Source organism: Kogia breviceps, chromosome 5, assembly GCF_026419965.1.
Source record: "Kogia breviceps isolate mKogBre1 chromosome 5, mKogBre1 haplotype 1, whole genome shotgun sequence".
Taxonomy (NCBI): Eukaryota; Metazoa; Chordata; class Mammalia; order Artiodactyla; family Physeteridae; genus Kogia; species Kogia breviceps.
The window spans coordinates 6,157,912-6,175,382 of NC_081314.1; the positions used below are offsets into that span (position 1 = coordinate 6,157,912).

Sequence of the window (17,471 nt, forward strand, 5' to 3'; positions counted from 1 at the left end):
CTCTGTTTGCCAAAAAGATGAGCAAAAGGTCTTAGCTTTTGCATCCAGAGTTTCCATTAACCTAGATATGGATTTCATGTAATGATTTTTGTCACAATCATGTTCCCTGAGGGATGTTTTTCAAAATCATTTTCTATCATTTCAATCAGTTTATTCTTTAGTCATTTATGAAAAATACAAAATAACCACATCAAAATGAAATAAGTAAGAGCACAGGTCAGAAGTAAAAGGGAAAATTACTTCTTGCTTAAAAGGATGATTTAGCCTAAATGCAAACCGGGGGTGGGGCTGTTTCTTAGGGAAGGGTAACCCAGGATGTGACTCTGGTGGTATCTCTCTCTCTCACCAAAGGTACGACAGTCAGAACTTATGTCACCTTTTTTGGTCAAAAGCAAAGCGGCCGATGAAGAAGAAGGGGAAATGCTGATGTCAGAAGATTCACTGACTCACTGCCTGATTTATCCACCAAATTTTACCAGCCAGGGGAAAAAAAACCAGTCGGGTACGTACCACAATTGTCCCTAAATTACTAAGAGCCATTCACGCTGACCCACTAACAGGGATTTGTCTCAGCTTGCACACATCTCTTAAAATAAGTGTTCTAATTTTAACTTGATAGAATCTCAAAAGTGACGTCCAGATCACAAGACATGGTTTGAACCCCAGCCAGCAATAATAGTGCTTATGTTAGCCGTTAAAATAATCCCTGTGTGACCTGGTGTTACCAAAAGATCAGATAGAATTTTCATGACTAGTTGAGCAGCTGAGAGATGCAGCCGGTAACGTGTGGATGAGACTACAGAACTGGTCACAGCAGAGAAGGAACCCATCCACGACAGCGCACACAGGAGCGATTTTAGTTCTCAGGGAGCTCTCTGTGTGCGGAGTTCAATCAGGTACCAAGGAAGAGAGGTGCAGCACTGCTGGTGCGACCCCTCCTCCCCTGGGGGACACGGCGGCCACGCCACACATCCTCTGCCCATTCCAGGGACTCACGTTCTCTGACCCACGGCCACTCACTCCCGTACCTTCTCAGGCTCCCTCTTACACACGCACCTTTCCCCACAGCCAACCAGCCACCTCTCCTCCCTCGCCACAGACTTCCTCTTCTTATCCACTCACAGTCTGAATCGAGAGACATAAACCCAAGTGCCCAAGGGGTGGGCTGGTCGTGCACAGAGCGGACCTGGTGAGGGGGGGGGGTCCATGGGGCAAGTGCTTTTCCTGTCCGCAAAAGAAGACAGCTGCTACCTAGCAGCAAGCAACGGTGGCCTCCAGGGACCCACCCGGTTTTTCCTTGCCTTTCAAGCTACATAACCCTCCCAACTGTGTCCTGGAGATCACAACAACAACAGTACCAGTACTCAAACCCAGACCGTAATAACCTCAACTTGGACCTACCAGGTCGGCCTCCGGTCACAAAGTAGCAGGGAAAGCCTCATGGTGCCAGGCCACTAGGGAGACCTTCCTAGGGGTAGTGGGTCTTTCTTCGTCTCTCCGGGCTGACTGCTTGCTCATTCATTCATTCATCCAAAAGAACACAGCCACCTACCTGCATCTGTGCCCGCACAACCATCCTAGCTCTCACCTGAAGCCAACCTCTCCACGTGCGCGCTAGGACGCATCCCCTCTCACCTAGTTGAGGACGTCACTCAGCAGGTCTCCCTCCAGATTTCTGCGCTCCTAGTGCCCCCCCCCACCCCCGGATCGTTCCCATCAATACAACGAACATGCTGTAACTTCTCCCATCGTTAAAAAAACCACCCCCATCCCAGCCCCCTCTTGATCCTATACCCCCATCCAGCTACCGACACACTTCCCTTCTCCCTTTGAAAGAAAACGCTTCAGAAGAGTTCCAATTCTCCATCCTCTTTGACCTGCAGCAGTCGGGCTTACATGTCCCCCACCACTGGCCCGAGTCACCGCTGACCTCCACACTCTAGGCCCAGGGCCACCCCTCAGCTGTCCTCTTACCTGACCTATCACAGCATCTGACACAGAGGGGATCCCCTCCCCTTCCTGAAACGTTTTCTTGCCCGGCTTGTGCGACACCTCACTTTGCTGGGTTTCGAAACTCCTGCCTTGGCTGTTCTCGGTCTCTTGTTCCCGTTGGTCCACGTTTTCCTGTCCCAGGGCTCAGTCTCCAGGACTCTCTTCTATCATAACCGCCCTCTTGGCTATATCATCTTGTCTCCTGGCTATAAATATCACTTATATGCTGACACTTCCATAGCTATGTCTCACCCAGTCTCTCTCCCGGACTCCCAACTCCTGTAGCTACTTACCTCTTCCACATGTTCCCCGGGATGTTCAATACGCACCCCAAACTTAACACAGCCGACACACCTCTGGTCAGTCCCTGCCCCTGCGCACCTGCATTGCTCGCAATCTTTCCCATCTCAGGAAACGGCAGCTCCTTTATTCCGCCTACTTAGGTCCCACACTGGTAACAATCATCTTTGACATTTTCCGCCCACATCCCACCAAAGATCTGATTTTTCAAAAGAGCTTGGAAATCTGCATTTCATGTGAAATTGCCTCTTTTTTTTTTTTAAGCATTAACCACCGAGAAAAGAAAGAAAGAAAACTATGCAAGGAACACAAACTGTATCTGTGGGACAGACCGAGCCTGCGGCCCACCAGCCTGAGTCCTGTGAGGAGGGAGCGTCTTCCACCCGATTCCCACGCCCCACCCCACCCCCCGAGCTCCCTCTCCTGCTGAGATGGCATCTCTCAAGGTCGCTCCTGCGCGTGAGCTGTCACTCCTGGCGCCCTGTGCCTCCTGTCAGACCAGCCTCTGAAGGCCGGGACGGCCCTGGCGTGGAAGCTGCCCGCTTCGTGGTGAGGACCCAGGTCGGGCAGCAGGATAGGTCTGAGGACAGATGGCCCGATACACGCTCAGAGGTGAAGTCGGAATGAGCCGACGGCCGTGCTGAGAAGTGGGGCGCCTGGGGCCCGACAAGTATCACTAACACCCAGAAAGGAGAAAGGAGACACCCGTGAAACCACAGACTTGACTCTTCAACGCTCAAACCATGATGGGACGCAGTCGACCTGCGTTTGCCAGGTTGATTAGACAGACTACAACGTCCTCATTCATTGTCGTGGTCCTCGGTGAGGAGGGTGTGAGGCGCCCTCTGCATGCGTCAGGCCGAATGAACAGTGACCGGACCCACAAATGGCTGAAAACCTAAGAGCTACACAAACCACAACTCCTCCGGGCTTTAGGTGAAGACGCGGGAGTGTGAAAAGAAATGAACACAGAGCATGTATGGCTTCAGTGACAACAGTTCCAAAGAGAGATTAAGCCACGGGTGTCCCAGGGATCAAGGAAAAACAATCAAATCGGAAATACACAAGAACGACAGAAACTAGGACACTAACGGTTCGATTTCGCTCTTGGAAAGTATTGATTTTAAAGAGGTTTGATAAGGTCTAGTGAATAAGCCACATTCCTGGGAAAGAATAGATATGAATATCCTCAGAAACGTTTAAAGCAGTAAACAAATGGGAAAAATATATTTTGGGTTTCTAGATCTAGTTTCTGAGATCCTACCAAGCCAGGTCTCAGATCATATTTAAACTCAAGTAAAAGAGTAAGTGGAGATATTTATTGGGAAATTATTCGGTAAATCAAGCTTTGTAGTCAATCAATTTGACCCATTAGTTTGTATGGCCATTTGAGGCAATACCAGAGAATTCTTCACCTTTGCTTTAGGCCCATGTATATAGCGTGATATGACATAAACAGCTTTCGGTCAGTGGATTTAACAGAAAGTAAAAATGGAACCAAATGACTGATGTCAAAAAAGGCTAATGAGATTCTGCCTAACATGATGCACAAGCCAAATCCTATGCTACACGGATAACACAGGCCTTCCAGATGGAGAAAACACAAAGAAATGAGTATTACCTGAAGAAGGGGCTATTTCCCAAACATTATGCTAGGCACTTTTAGAAATATTACTTCATTAAGAAATGCATTTATGAGCTTGTTTCTCAACGCATATATTACAAACTAACTGAAAAGTTACTAAGCCAAGCATTTCAGTTCTCAAATTAGGCTGTGTTAAATAAACAGGATCTTCTACTACAGAAAATATTACTAATTTTGTTTTTCGGAAGCTGTGTTTGAGTATCCACTCAAAGTGCTAAAACTAGTCAGTGTGTTTCCCTTTGTGTTTTGTGCTGTCCAAATGGTACGTAGAGAAAGGCTTTAGATATGCTACGTCCGCGGCTCTAATTCATATTAAATTTGATTCACGTCGGGCCATCCTTTAGCAGAAACTTCAGGTAACAGCAAGAGGCCACGCCGGTCTCAGATATCCAAGGAGCTGAGATTCTGGGGCATCTCAATACTGTCCCGGTGATCTCATGGCACATGGCTGCTAGAAGCTGGTGAGGCAGATTCTCGACTCCTTCCGCAAAGCCTCGAAACCACTCCTTGGTCTCATTCTACCTGCCACCCCACCTGTGCTATCCTGGGCAAGGCCAGCACACCGCAGAGCCGCTCGGTCCTGGAGGCCACCGAGGTGACCCTGAGCCCCACAGTGGGACTGTGAATTCAGGCCGAGGCCCCAGCAGCGCACAGGGCTCTTGGTGGAGGAGCCATGGCAGCCCAAGTGTTCACGACCGTCTACTTCAGCTTAAAATTTTCGGTTCACTTGAAACAAAAAAGAAATGGAACTGTCTGCCTTTTCAGCCCTTCCCAACTGTGAGAGCAATGTAAGGAAAAATGTCTCTGGAGACAGCTATCTGCAAGAAAAACGAAAGGATTCTCTGGCAAAGGGAAGGGAAAATGAGTTCTGTGATCTCGTTTCCACATTCCTAAATGGGCAGCAACGGGGTGAGGCCACGGCATCGCTTTGAGAAGCTTCATCCCCGCACTGTAAGAGCTGACACCCCCCAGGGCGAGCTGCACAGAGGCAGCCTTAACTCCCGTCAGGCCACGCGCCAGCTGACGTGTAGCTAAATGCTGGAGCTGCTCCTAACCTCCCAGTGCGTCACCTACGCTACGGTTATATGGCAGTACACCGAGCAGATTTCCAAAATTCGCACTCATTTCCTGAGCCGGGAAGAAGAAACCACCCTCACCACTTTGCTGGTTAATTCACTTAGAGGATACAGAAAACAACTGGGTTCCTGAGAGAGGGGGCCGAGGTTCCAGCAAATAGGCCTATCTTTGCCCCCCAAGAACTAAACTCTACTCCACCTGCTCCTTGTTCTTTGTCAACATAAAATACATGCAGGCAGGGTCTGTGCAAACCAGGCTATCACTAAAGGGACAATATGTTCAACTTTGGTAGTAAGGTGAAAATCAGAGAGAGTCCCAATGAACCACAGGGGAAGTGGGGCCACATGACATGAAAAACACGAACCTTTAAACTCTGTGTCAGCGCTATTTGGGGTCTGAACCCAACAGGGAGGGTGTCAGATTCACGTCTCCCAGCACGCTCACCGCAGTACGCGGGCTCGCTGGGCAGACTTGAGCGGCAAGAGGGGTGGAAATGCTCCCCCCACTAATGAGTCTATCTCCTCTGCATGTTCACCATTTTGCTTGCTCAGCTGAATCTAGTCGCTTAAATTAAGCAACTGCCCTCTTATCGGCTAATTCAGTTCTAGAAGGTCAAGCTACCACAGTCTGCAGGAAGGCTGTTCAAACGGGCAGGGTTAGTTATGAGGCAATAAGGATCATAAAGAATTTCTGGCCCACAGAGACTATTATACTTAGTGAAGTAAGTCAGACAGAGAAAAACAGATACTCTCTGTTATCACTCCCATGTGGACTCTAAAACAATAATACAAATGAATCTATATCCAAAAGAGAAACAGACTCACAGACACAGAAAACAAACTTATGGCTACCAAAGGGGAAAGGGGAGGTGGAGAGACAAATAGAAATTCAGGATTAACAGATACAAACTACTACACATCAAGAAGATTAGCAACAAGGATATACTGCATAGCACAGGGGATTATACTCAATCTTGTAATAGCCTATATTGGAATACAATCTGCAAAAAAAGTAACTGAATCACTCTGCTGTACATCTGAAACTGAAAAAAAAAACAAGAAAAAAAAAGAGTCAGGCCACACTTGTACTTCAGGCTTGTACTTTAGAAGGCCGAGGACCCGAGGAGAAAATAATGCTTCTCCTATTCCATCCCTTGACAGTGAACCCCGTTCTGTTTGCTTTACACAGACCACAGCTGGTATGTCTGAGAGTCTGCCTGTTTTGTTCTGGAAAGGGAAGAGAATCAAGAAGCTCTAACACGTCAGAGACATATGCCAAGACAACAGGGAAGGAGGAAAGAACACAAGACACTTTCCTCTTTATCTGGGGGACGGTCACAGCATCTGCCCACAAAAGAACTGAAAAGGAAACATTTCTGCCACAGACAGCCAGGCGTGCTCGTTAACGGCGGGGCAAGGCTTCTAGAAAGGACTTAGGATAATGAAATAGGAGGAGTGAGAGGCCCTTTGTTTTCTGCTCACTCAGCCGCGTGCCCACGCAGGATGGAGATCAGAGAGCCCAGCCCCGCTCCGCGAAGAGCAAAGAGCGTCGCTGCTCAGGGCTCTGCCTCAGGATCCCATCTGACAGCTTGGCCTCCGCTCACGAAACCTGAATCATCTTCTTGGTTCCACACAAATGAGTCAGAGGCTAAAGGACAGGGCCCAGGCCCTCGCAGTGAGACAGGCGCTGTTACTAGGCTCTGTCAGTTGCTGAATTAGAAATGCACCAGGAACGGTGCAAAATAAGCGCGCTGCCCGAAACAACACACGTCCACCGAGCATTTTATGTGTACGAACTCACTCCACCCTGACAGCCCCACGAGGAAGGGACTATCTCCCACCCCATCTTGCACGCCAGCAGACCTGAGGCCCAGAGCCTAAGCCACACGGTAGGGAAATGGCAGACTGATGACGTGTGCCCTGCCTCTCTGGCTGAGGGATCACTCGTATCGCTAGACCACCCCCCCCCCCCGACCAAACACACACAGAGGACCCATCCCTTGCTACCTACTCAGGGTAGGACAGGCTCTCTCCTTACCTCTTCACATGAATGCCTCACAAGCCCACCGTCCACTACGCTGCAAGTTCAGTGACTAGTGAGCATCCAGGAAGTGGCTTCTTCAGGGTGGCAAGGGAGGCAGTCCAGCTCCACAGGCCCTGCTGCTACTGACCTTGACACCACACTGCCGCTAGCACCTTGTGTCCTCTGCACCACAACCACGGAGGGAGCTGTTCACACCCTCCTCGTACAGACCTGAGGCTCAGCAGGTGGTATGAGGCAGAGGCTGAGTTTGTCCCCAGTCAGTGTTCTTGATCATGACACACAGATGATTCATCAGAGGGCCAGCCCCCACCCCACCCAGGAACCGAGGGGAACCTGTTCCCACAGGCAGCTAAGTGCCCTCCGGGCTACTCCAAACATAAAGTGATGAATAACGTCAAGGCCTCTTCCCATTACAGCCAAGTTTCTTAACAAGAGAAAAGACTTCCCCCAAAGCCTTCACCTGTTATTACCCAAAGAATGATGAGGCGCCCCCAAAATCTTAAACCCCAGCCCCCTGCCCTCACCGCCCCCCGAGACAGTTAGACCCTTTGCACTTACGCTTTAAATGCTGGGAGGTAGGAGTATATAGAAACGCTGCTTAGGTTATAAATAAATGGCAGGTGTTTTCTGATATCTGCTGTTGCCCAGCTGCTAAAAAACGTGTTCAGTAAACCCTGGTCCCCACCTGGAAAAAAAAAAAAGCATTACAGTCACAGACTTCAAGGACGGGTCAACAATTTTATAGGAATATATAACTAGACCTTTACAAACAGGTACTAATTCCTTTTTTTTTTTTTGGCCACACTGCACGGCTTGTGGGATTTTAGTTCCCTGACCAGGGAGGGACTGAACTGGGCCCTCAGCAGGGAGAACATGGACTCCTAACCACTGGACCGCCAGAGAATTCCCACTAATTCTATTTCAGCCGTGAACAGTGACACGGTCATCATGTCTGTGATGGTCCGGGTGGAGTAGGGGTGGGAGGCACTGCTACCAGCGAATCGAGTCAACGACACCATCGCAAATGGGGACGGGGGCAGTGAAGGAAAGTACCAGCTGCCGCGAGGCACGTGCAAGTGGCCTGAGGCCAGGCCTGATGGGCCGGGAAGGCTTCTACAAGGAAGCTGTATTTAGGTCGAGATCTGAGGGGGACACAGGAGGGCTTGACAAATGCAGGTGGAGAGAAGGAGGGCAGACGGTGCTCCAGGCAGAACACACAGCACCACAGACCTGAGGTGGGCAGCTACAGAAGGGAGACCTGGAAGGTGGCCTGGGTAAGTGGACTGCAGAGCGGGACGGGGGTCGCCTGGCACCAGGTGAGCCTCTGAGAGGCAGGCACCGACCAGACCACGCTGGGCTCGGATTTTAGGCTTCATCCCCGGTGAAAGATTTTAGACGGTATGTTAAGAGCAACGGCACAGAAAAAGAAGTCAAAAGCAAAAGAGGGCCAACGGGGATAACTCAGTGTGGGATAAACTCTGGAACTGCTTCCGGAGCCCCCAGCGTCGACGGAAGGCTGACGGACGGCAGGCCGCGTCCCCCCCGCACACCCTCGTGCTGGCGACCACGCCTGCAGGCAGGTGGAGGTCAGTCCTCACCGGGCCAGGGCCAGGGTCGGCCACTACCACACCGCACAGTGCTTGCTCAGAGCTGGGGGAAAGCGAGGACCACCGCCACTCATTCAAAAGAAGGAAAAACGATAAAAATCTAAACAGCTAAGTATCTGACCTAAGTCATAAATATACAAGTAAGCAAACAGTCACTAAGCCACCCGAAAACACACTCCCCCACGTAGCCCACGTGCTTCCCACCTTAGGCTTACGAGATTTCAGGAAACACGCACAGAACCAGTCTCCCGCGCAGCGGAAGAACGACTCGGGACCGCGGCTGCGTGTATGTGTGTGTACATGTGTGCAGGGGGGTGGGTGACAGGCAAGGAGAATCTTGCTCTTTCAAAGTAGGAGGCTGGTATACTGCACAGTTACTTCCCTCCTTGGTCTGCTCTGCCCTGAGACCTAGCTTCCTTTCTAAACATACAGCAGGTCCAACTGGCTGTCATTATGAGTTGGTTTTTCTTGGTTTTGAAAGAGACTTTAAAAAATCTGGAGAGGTGTTTCGTGTTTGGAACTGAGCAGTAAGATTGGGGCATTAGGTCTGAAGTCCAAATGTACCTTACCTATCCTCTGTGTAGCCCATCCTTTCCAAATACCCTCGATCAACTCTATGGATCAAAGGCATTCACTGAACAAATGTCCATGGGGTGACCCTTCTGTATAAGGAGGCTCTGACAGGTCCACATTCCTCAAGGGACAAATAGCTCAACAGAGGATCAAGGTTTCACCCTTGAAAATTCTGAAGGACAATAAAGATGGCATCAGGATATGCTTTACCTGTTTAGCTATATAGAAGATTTTAGCTACACAGACAAATTAACGTATTTTGAGACATAAAATATTAAAGCCAAAACACGATATCACTCATCAGAGGCTTACTTTGGATTCTATGAAGTCCCCCAGATGTGGGCACAGACACTGATGGCTGAGGCATAGAAGCATAAAGTCTTACTAGAACAATTTCCTTTTACACATAAACATCAAAATAATGGTTGAGGAACTGTTCATAGCAGCTTCACAAGTAATAATCTGAGTGTCCCTCCACAGGTTTATGAGTGTGACACCTCCATACAACTGAGTATCACTCAGCAATAAAGAGGAACAAATTATTGATACCGCAGCAACTTACATGGATCTCAGGAGAATCATGCTGAGTGAAAAACTCCCTTCCTGCAAGGTTACATACCGTTATGATTCCATTTGTACATCCTTCACGTGACCATATTACGAAGACGGAGAACAGATCTGTGGTTGCCAGCAGTGAGGGAGGGGGAGAGGGAGAGTGGAGGCCACGGCTACAAAAGGGTAGCAAGAGGGACCCCTGTGCTGGAACAGTTCTGTACCCTGACGGTGGTGGTGGTCACACCAATCTACACATGTGAGAAAACTGCATGGAAAACATAGACACGCACACAGACACCAATGAATACATGTAAAACTGGTGAAGTCTGAATACGATCGCTGGGCTGTATCAACGTATCAATTGCTGTTGCAGAATTACGGTTACACAAGATGTTACCATCGGGGGAAACTGGGTGAAGGGTACATGGGGTCTCTCTATACTGTTTTTCACAACCACATGTAAATCCACAGTTCTCTCAAAATAAAAAGTTTCTTTAAAAGTCTGAGGATTAATGTAGCTAAAATGCAGAATACCATCCAGAACTGTTAGTCACTAGATTCCAGATTCCACAAGGGCAGAGATTATGGCTCTTCTTGCTTACCACTGTAATTCTAGGAGATAGCAGAATGCCTTACAAATGGGTAAGTTATTTGTAGAATGAATGCAAGAACCATGAAGGTGTTTGTTAACAGCAGAAAAGTTGAAAACTTTAATATTCCACCACAGAGGAATGGTTAGTACACTGTGATACTCATCACTCACTGAATATTATTCAGCCATTAAAACCAGTGGGTTTGGGCTCCCCTGGTGGTGCAGCGGTTGAGAGTCCGCCTGCCGATGCGGGGGACGTGGGTTCGTGTCCCGGTCCGGGAGGATCCCACGTGCCGCGGAGCGGCTGGGCCCGTGAGCCATGGCCGCTGCGCCTGCGCGTCCGGAGCCTGTGCTCCGCAACAGGAGAGGCCACAGCAGTGAGAGGCCCGCGTACCGCAAAAAAAAAAAATAAAAATAAAAATAAAACCAGTGTTTTAAAGACCATCAGTCCACTGCATACTATACAGATATACAATGACATATATCATGCTTATAACTAAGAACATAAACATTCCTACTAGAAGAAAATAAACAACAGTAATTGTGTGAGGGGAGTGGTGTTAACAGATGTTCCCTCCCCCTGACTTTTCCTTAATATTGTTATGTTATTTTTGTGATTCTAAAATATTAATAATACAATTGGGGCAAGAATGGGAACTGTGCCAAGACCGTTTCTTTCCAAACATTTGCACTTATTTATTTTCATTATGAAATATATTATCAAAAGAAAAATGTTAAGTGTAGGTTATAAAGCATACTAATAATAACACTAAATATCCCCAATATCCAACTGAAAAACTCAAACATTACCAATACTGTTTAAATTCTCTGTGCGGACTCCCTAATCCTGTCTCAGAGCCCCCCACCCCAGAAGTAACTACTTATCATGAACTTTGTAATTATCTTGATTTCCTCTATCACATGTGTGTATCTCCAGACAATATATGTATTTCCACTTGTTTTTGAACTTTGTAAAACTGGGCATCATACTATGCATTTATTCCACTACTTGTTTTTTCCTGCCACATTTAAAGACCTTTTGAAAATGAAGCATTTCCACTTAAAATGACTACCGACCTCATGTAACGCAGTGAAGAACTCTAATTCCGTGACGTTGGAATACCAGTCGTAAAGCAGAACTTCCCAGTCTGACAGGGTGAGCCTGGGAAACAGGAGTCAGAGCTGCTGGTCCCTCAGAGCCCCTGGCTGGTCAGCCACAAAAAGCTGCTCCCTTTCACCCTCAGGCACCCTACAAATACCATCAGTCCCTCAGCCGTCTGCCACGGCAGGGCAGCAGACGTGACTCAATGGTACACATCCCCCCGGCAAATCCTTCAACACTCAACAAGGACCCTGCCTCTGCAGGGCACAGAACGTACAGACCATGAAACTTCCGTGGCCACGCACCTCATCGTTATGTGACTACAAAGGGTAACCCATTCAGCCAAAAACTGTGCATTAAAAATAGAATTAAATACCACCTGGAGGTCTGCGGCTTCTTAAATAATGTTTAAATTCAGCATTCTAGCCGTCTTTTTCCAAATACACAACTCTACATCTCAAAGTCAGGTAAAAAGACGTTTTGGTTTCACTAAAAAAATCTGTGTGGTGTTATCAATATCCTCTCTTTAAAAGTCCCTAAATTAGGGCACAATTTAAAGCAGAATGCAAGTGTAAGCACATCTGTGCTACAAAACATACAAGTATGTCACGAAGGCTGTTGCGTTTTCACTACGAAAACCCCAGGACTTTCGTCCAGTACACTCTAGTCAGGCTTCCAGAGGCAACTTTATTTATTTTGACAGGTTAAGACACTTTTAATCTCAATCAGCTCAGAGCCAACAAGCAAGATAGCAGACATGCCAGCAGCTGTGATCCAGCAGGTGAGGGTGTGGCAACACAGGTGAGAGACACAAAGGAAATGGAACAAGAGACACATGGCACCTGTTTTGCAACCGAAAGATAATATCAGATTCCGTATCTTCCTTCCCCCAGGCTGGCCAAGTGCCAGTAATAACCTTACAAGCACCCGGTATTTTCCAGGTCTTTTGACCAGAGTCATGACCCTGGTAAACATGGACATATCACAGTACTTATCAGAAACTGTGGCCATTATTTTAAGAGACAGAAATGGAGTTGAGTGCCGTTGTTTAAATTTGTGCACTCGTTCAATGCTTATGTAGTTTGCATGCTTTTCCGGTTTGTTGGCAGCTGGCTTGCCTACTGTGGATGGCAGGGAGGGCGGGTGAACTTTGGTTTAAACACGAACCCTAGTTTCTCAGCCCCACGGAAATGGTCCCCTCAAAGCAAAGTTTCGGATCCAGGAGGAGGAGGATCACCTGGGAGCCTGACAGACATGCAAAATGCTAAGCCCCACCCCAGACCTACAGAATCAGAATCCACATTTGTTTGCATATTCAACTCTGAGAAGCACTGGTCTAGAGTCTTTTAGAGAATGACTCCTTTTTTATTTCATTATATCAGAGAACATAACTCTCAGAAATGTCATTTATACAGAAAATGTCTGAGGATACAGAAATTAGGTGTAGGCATTACAGGATGATGAATAAGACAGCTTCCAGCTCTCAAATGGTTCTCAATCTAATCAGGGGGTAGAGGAGCATAAACCAAGCAAAAGTAATTTAAAGCAAAACGTGCTTAATACTGTCAGGGAGGTATAGACAAGCGCTGAAATGAAAATGTGACTCACACCTTAACACTGACTTCCTATAATATGCTTGGCAAGTATCATCATCATTCTGGCCTCTAGACAGCATGCCAAGTCTAAGTTACAGTGCGTGAATGGCCCAGCGCTTGGGGATATTTCCATGAGGTTTACTAAGGATCATCGGATTAAGCCCAGGTGCCTCATGGAAATCCAGGTACTCGGAGCTCTGGTCTCAGCATCACTGCATCTCACTGGCCTCAATCCATTGAAGGCAAGAACAACTGATTTATCTTACCATTTCATGGTACAGCTTTTGTTTCTCACCTTTAAAAATATATTTTTAATAATCAAGCTATTAAATGATAATATAGATGCAAGGGAACACTTATTTGTGGTTTAAATTTCACTTTCTCATTTTAAGGCAGGTCCTCCTAGTCTAGAGTCTCTCAGCACTCTGAATTTTTCAGAATCATGATTACATAATTAATTGTATGGTCTCATAAAATATATACAAGCTTTATAGAGGCAGGGATAACAATCTGTATTACTTAGCAGTCTATTCCTAGCCCTTAAACTTAGTATCTTCACCAGATTAGGAGCTCAAATGATTTTTTAAAATACTACAGGAGTGGATTATAGAAATAAAGACAAGAGTAATCATTTCTAAGAATACTTCCAGACCCACAAAACAATATGAGACTATCAGCTGTGCTGCTGATTTAAAAAGACAAAGTAACTCAGAGACAGAGAGAATAAACTTAATGGTTACCATTGGGGACATGGAAAGGGAGGGGGGCAAGATAGGGGCAGGGGATTAAGAGGTACAAACTACTATGTATTAAATAAATAAGCTACAAGGATATACTGTACAGCACGGGGAATACAGCCAATATTTTATGATAACTGTAAGTGGAGTATAACCTTTAAAAACTGTGAATCACTATGTTGTACACCTGACACATAATACTGCAAATCAACTGTATCTCATTAATAAAATAAAAGGCATCCAACAGTTTAACAATTAAAAAAAGACAAAATATTTCTAGACACTACAGTTTAGCAGGGAGGAACGGCAGCTGTAGAGACAGAAGACATAAGCTTCCGTGTCTTCATCTCTAAAATGAGGAATTTATCAGCTGCTGTCTCTACTTATTCAGGGGAATGACTTTTAAGTAATTAATCTGTAGTAAATCCAGTGTAACAGAGATTTTCCTGTATCCCGTATCATCCTCTGACACATTTCTGTGGCTGTCGTAGTGTGGGGTAAGAGTGCGAGAGAAGGGACAAGACGACACTCACACACCCAGCCACAGCATCAAGAAAGACTGTCTGGTCCAGACCTGGCTCTGCCACCAGCTCAGGGATACTGGGCAAGCGGCTGTCCTCACTATCGACACTGGGTGTCCAGCGGTAGCTATACAGCAGGCCTTCAATAGATATCTCTTGAATCAATATATTAATACGTAAATGAATGACTACTTCATAGAACTGCTGAGGAATCAATGAAGAAGTAAAATGACCAGCCTAAGAGCCTGTAACACTTTAGTCCTTCCCACCATCTCTATTTTTCACAAGGCTCATGATCTCTGCTGTTTACAAGGCTAGAAATAAACAGATGGCTAAAAAAAAAAAAAAAAAAAAAAAAAAAAAATTCAAGGGTACAATGAGATAAAAATAGCTCTTAAGATCAAACTTGTGCGTACTCATTTACTTTGCTACTACATGTTATGACTTTTGCTTTTCATCTTTACTTATTCAAGATACTACCCAAACTCAATTAAATGAGAGAAACACAAGAGAAGAGAGTAATTTTCAAAGCAATTGATAAAATAGTTGAAGGGCCACAAGCAGTCTAGTGGGTGGCAGCTGGGAAAGCTTACCATGAGCACCTGCCAGAGTGGAACCTATCAAATCAGGGAACCGGGTGAGACATACCTGAATGTCTGAACTCATTTGGTTTGAACAAGACAAGTACTATCTGTGAATACCTCTCTCTTTTTGAGCAGGTCCAGCTTGAATCCAAACTAATTGCAAAGATTAGTGAAGGTAGCACTGGGGTCAATTTTACACTTCAATAGATAGCACTACCAAATATTTTCTATTAAAATTATTTTAAAACTTTACTGTACTCTCCTGGTTTTTATATTTCCAATCACAGGAAAAAAACGTTCAGTTTAAGGGTCTCAGTGACCACTTAGAATTAGAATATGTAACACACAGTTTTAATGACCTCACAGAGGATCTGAGATTCTGCTGAAAGACAACCATACCTAATATTCTATCACCAATTTACTCTGTCCTATTTCTTTTGAAAACTCAAAAGTTTCGAGTATTTAGGTTACACTAATGAATTCCAAGATTTTTAAAAGATGGTTACTTCAAGTTGGAAAATATGAATTCCTCTCTTTTACTTAGGTTTTTAAAACTAACATATGCAAATGAAATTTAATAGACAGCAATTTTCAAGCACTAAACTCTTCAACTGTACAGGCACCTTTAACTTAGGATACCTTGGAGTCACGGGGAGAAAGGAAATAAATCTCAACTTGCATTCAGATTGATTTCTTCAAACGAAGAATCAAGTGGATCAGCTTTGTTGCACATGAGTATGTGGAGACATGACTGCTGACTGACTGCCACCTACGGAATCTTGACTTCTCGCCTTCTCACGGCTAAATCCTGAAGCTGACCTTATCTTGCCACAGTCTATAAAATGTTAGTGTATCTATCTCCCAACAGCTATTGTACAACTTTTCAGGAAACATGTAACTTCGGTTATGATCTAAGTGCCAAGATAGTTTGCAACTATCAACAGTATAGGAACTTCATTGTGGGAAATTAAATGCCAGCCATAAATTAGGTATGAAGTCACTAGTTTGAAATTCTAACACTCTAGATATTGAGGAAGAAAAAAGAGATGTCAAGGTACCTAGCATGATCTGCCATATGAGGATTATTCTCTTGGCCAGAGGCGAGGGTGGGGTGTGATCATTAGAAGGGCTGCAGAAGCAGCTGCAAATACTCAGCCATCAGAGGGCCGGTGGCTTGTCAGTGGGCACCAGGGTCCATCAGTTCTTGTTGCACGTATGCAGGAGATTAAGCAGGACTTGCAAGACATTCAGACAGAGATACAGTCATCTGCAAACAGGTTTTCTTTAGTATCAGTCTAAAACCGCTGGGACTTAAGACCCCTGTTCTGTAAAACTGGGGGGTGGGAGATGGTGGGGAGATACTGTGCATATGAGAAAATGTACAGTGAGGTGAAAGGAAACACCTGAAAGTGCTCATCTCCGTGCCTATGGCATGACATCTAAACAAGATGGGGCACTGCACCGAGAGCCTTGAAGCAAAGCAAGCAAAGCACCAGAAAAGGATGCAGCTTACAAAGAAATATTTTATGAAGTATAAGTCCAACAAGTCTTTGTGTCACACAGATATGGATCCAATAGGACAGTAAATCCCTTCAAAGAGGAGCACGCTCCCATGGTACGCAGCGCGCTTTCTTTGATGAGTAGGTAAAGCTCCTCTGGAACACGTCAAGTGAAAAAACATTTCATTTAAGAGCTGCTGCTTTACTTTTCAGTTGAATTTACACACTATATTGAGAATAACTAAAAGTTCCTATCTGCATAGTTGAAAATTCAACTCCTTCAACTAAGCATTTCTACTAACAGAAAAACTTCCAATCCTTAGCCACCAACGAGCCAGTAAATGGAATACCTTGCAGAAGGGCCAGCTCCTGGAAACCCTGCTGCTGAATAATGAATGCGCTAACAGGCACAGACTCTCTCAGCTGTTTCCGATTCTGGCTGAAAGAGCAGAAAGTGCTTTCTAGTTAAGCACTTTTCACGTTCTTGCTTCTTAACAACGAATCCATGAACTCCTCTAGTACCTCTTGGTTCTAGAACAAGGTACACGATCCAGGTTGGTGTCTACCAGCTAATTAATTAGTTTTATATTCTGAAATTGTAACCTGGGTAATTGATCACGGCACACTACCGTTTGGTATCCAAACTCTTTATCTTGCAACAATAAAATCGAGTTCTCCTTAGGCAATTGCAATCGTGTGGATTTTAGGCAGCTGGATCTACTTTAGAATGTGATTCACTTACTGGAGCTGAGAATTTACTTACTGGAGCTGAGAGTTTCTGGCAGGATTACACTACTTCCTTTAAATTTAACGAGAGGAGGTGAAGAAAGCCACACTCTGACACTTCAGCCAGTCTGATGGTTAAGACTTAAGGTTAGTGGACTTCCACTAAAAACACTCCTACCTCCCTTCTATGCAAAGGTGACTATTTTCATGCGAGCAGTAGAAATAAGGAATATATGTTTTGAACTGAAATACCAATATAGCTTTCATTCCTTATACGAAAGGAAAACAGGAGCTAAAAAACCGCCAGGAAAGTGAAGAAATTA

The 17,471-nt window shown here is 45.7% G+C and overlaps 2 protein-coding genes across 3 annotated transcripts in view; one reads left to right on the forward strand and one right to left on the reverse strand.

The window, feature by feature from the left end:
• The window catches only part of HLTF (helicase like transcription factor), a 90,001-nt gene extending 86,956 nt beyond the window's left edge, over nt 1-3,045 (forward strand). Inside the window, exons 28-29 of the transcript XR_010840609.1 lie at nt 352-502; nt 2,557-3,045. The gene's annotated coding sequence lies outside the window, so the exon portion shown is untranslated. The remainder of the gene's footprint in view (nt 1-351; nt 503-2,556) is intronic.
• GYG1 (glycogenin 1) overlaps nt 1-17,471 on the reverse strand; it is a 36,626-nt gene that overhangs the window by 8,814 nt on the left and 10,341 nt on the right. For both annotated transcript variants that reach the window (XM_067033604.1, XM_059064275.2), the window contains exon 5: nt 7,616-7,742. In XM_067033604.1, coding sequence (XP_066889705.1) covers nt 7,616-7,742 — 127 coding nt within the window. The remainder of the gene's footprint in view (nt 1-7,615; nt 7,743-17,471) is intronic.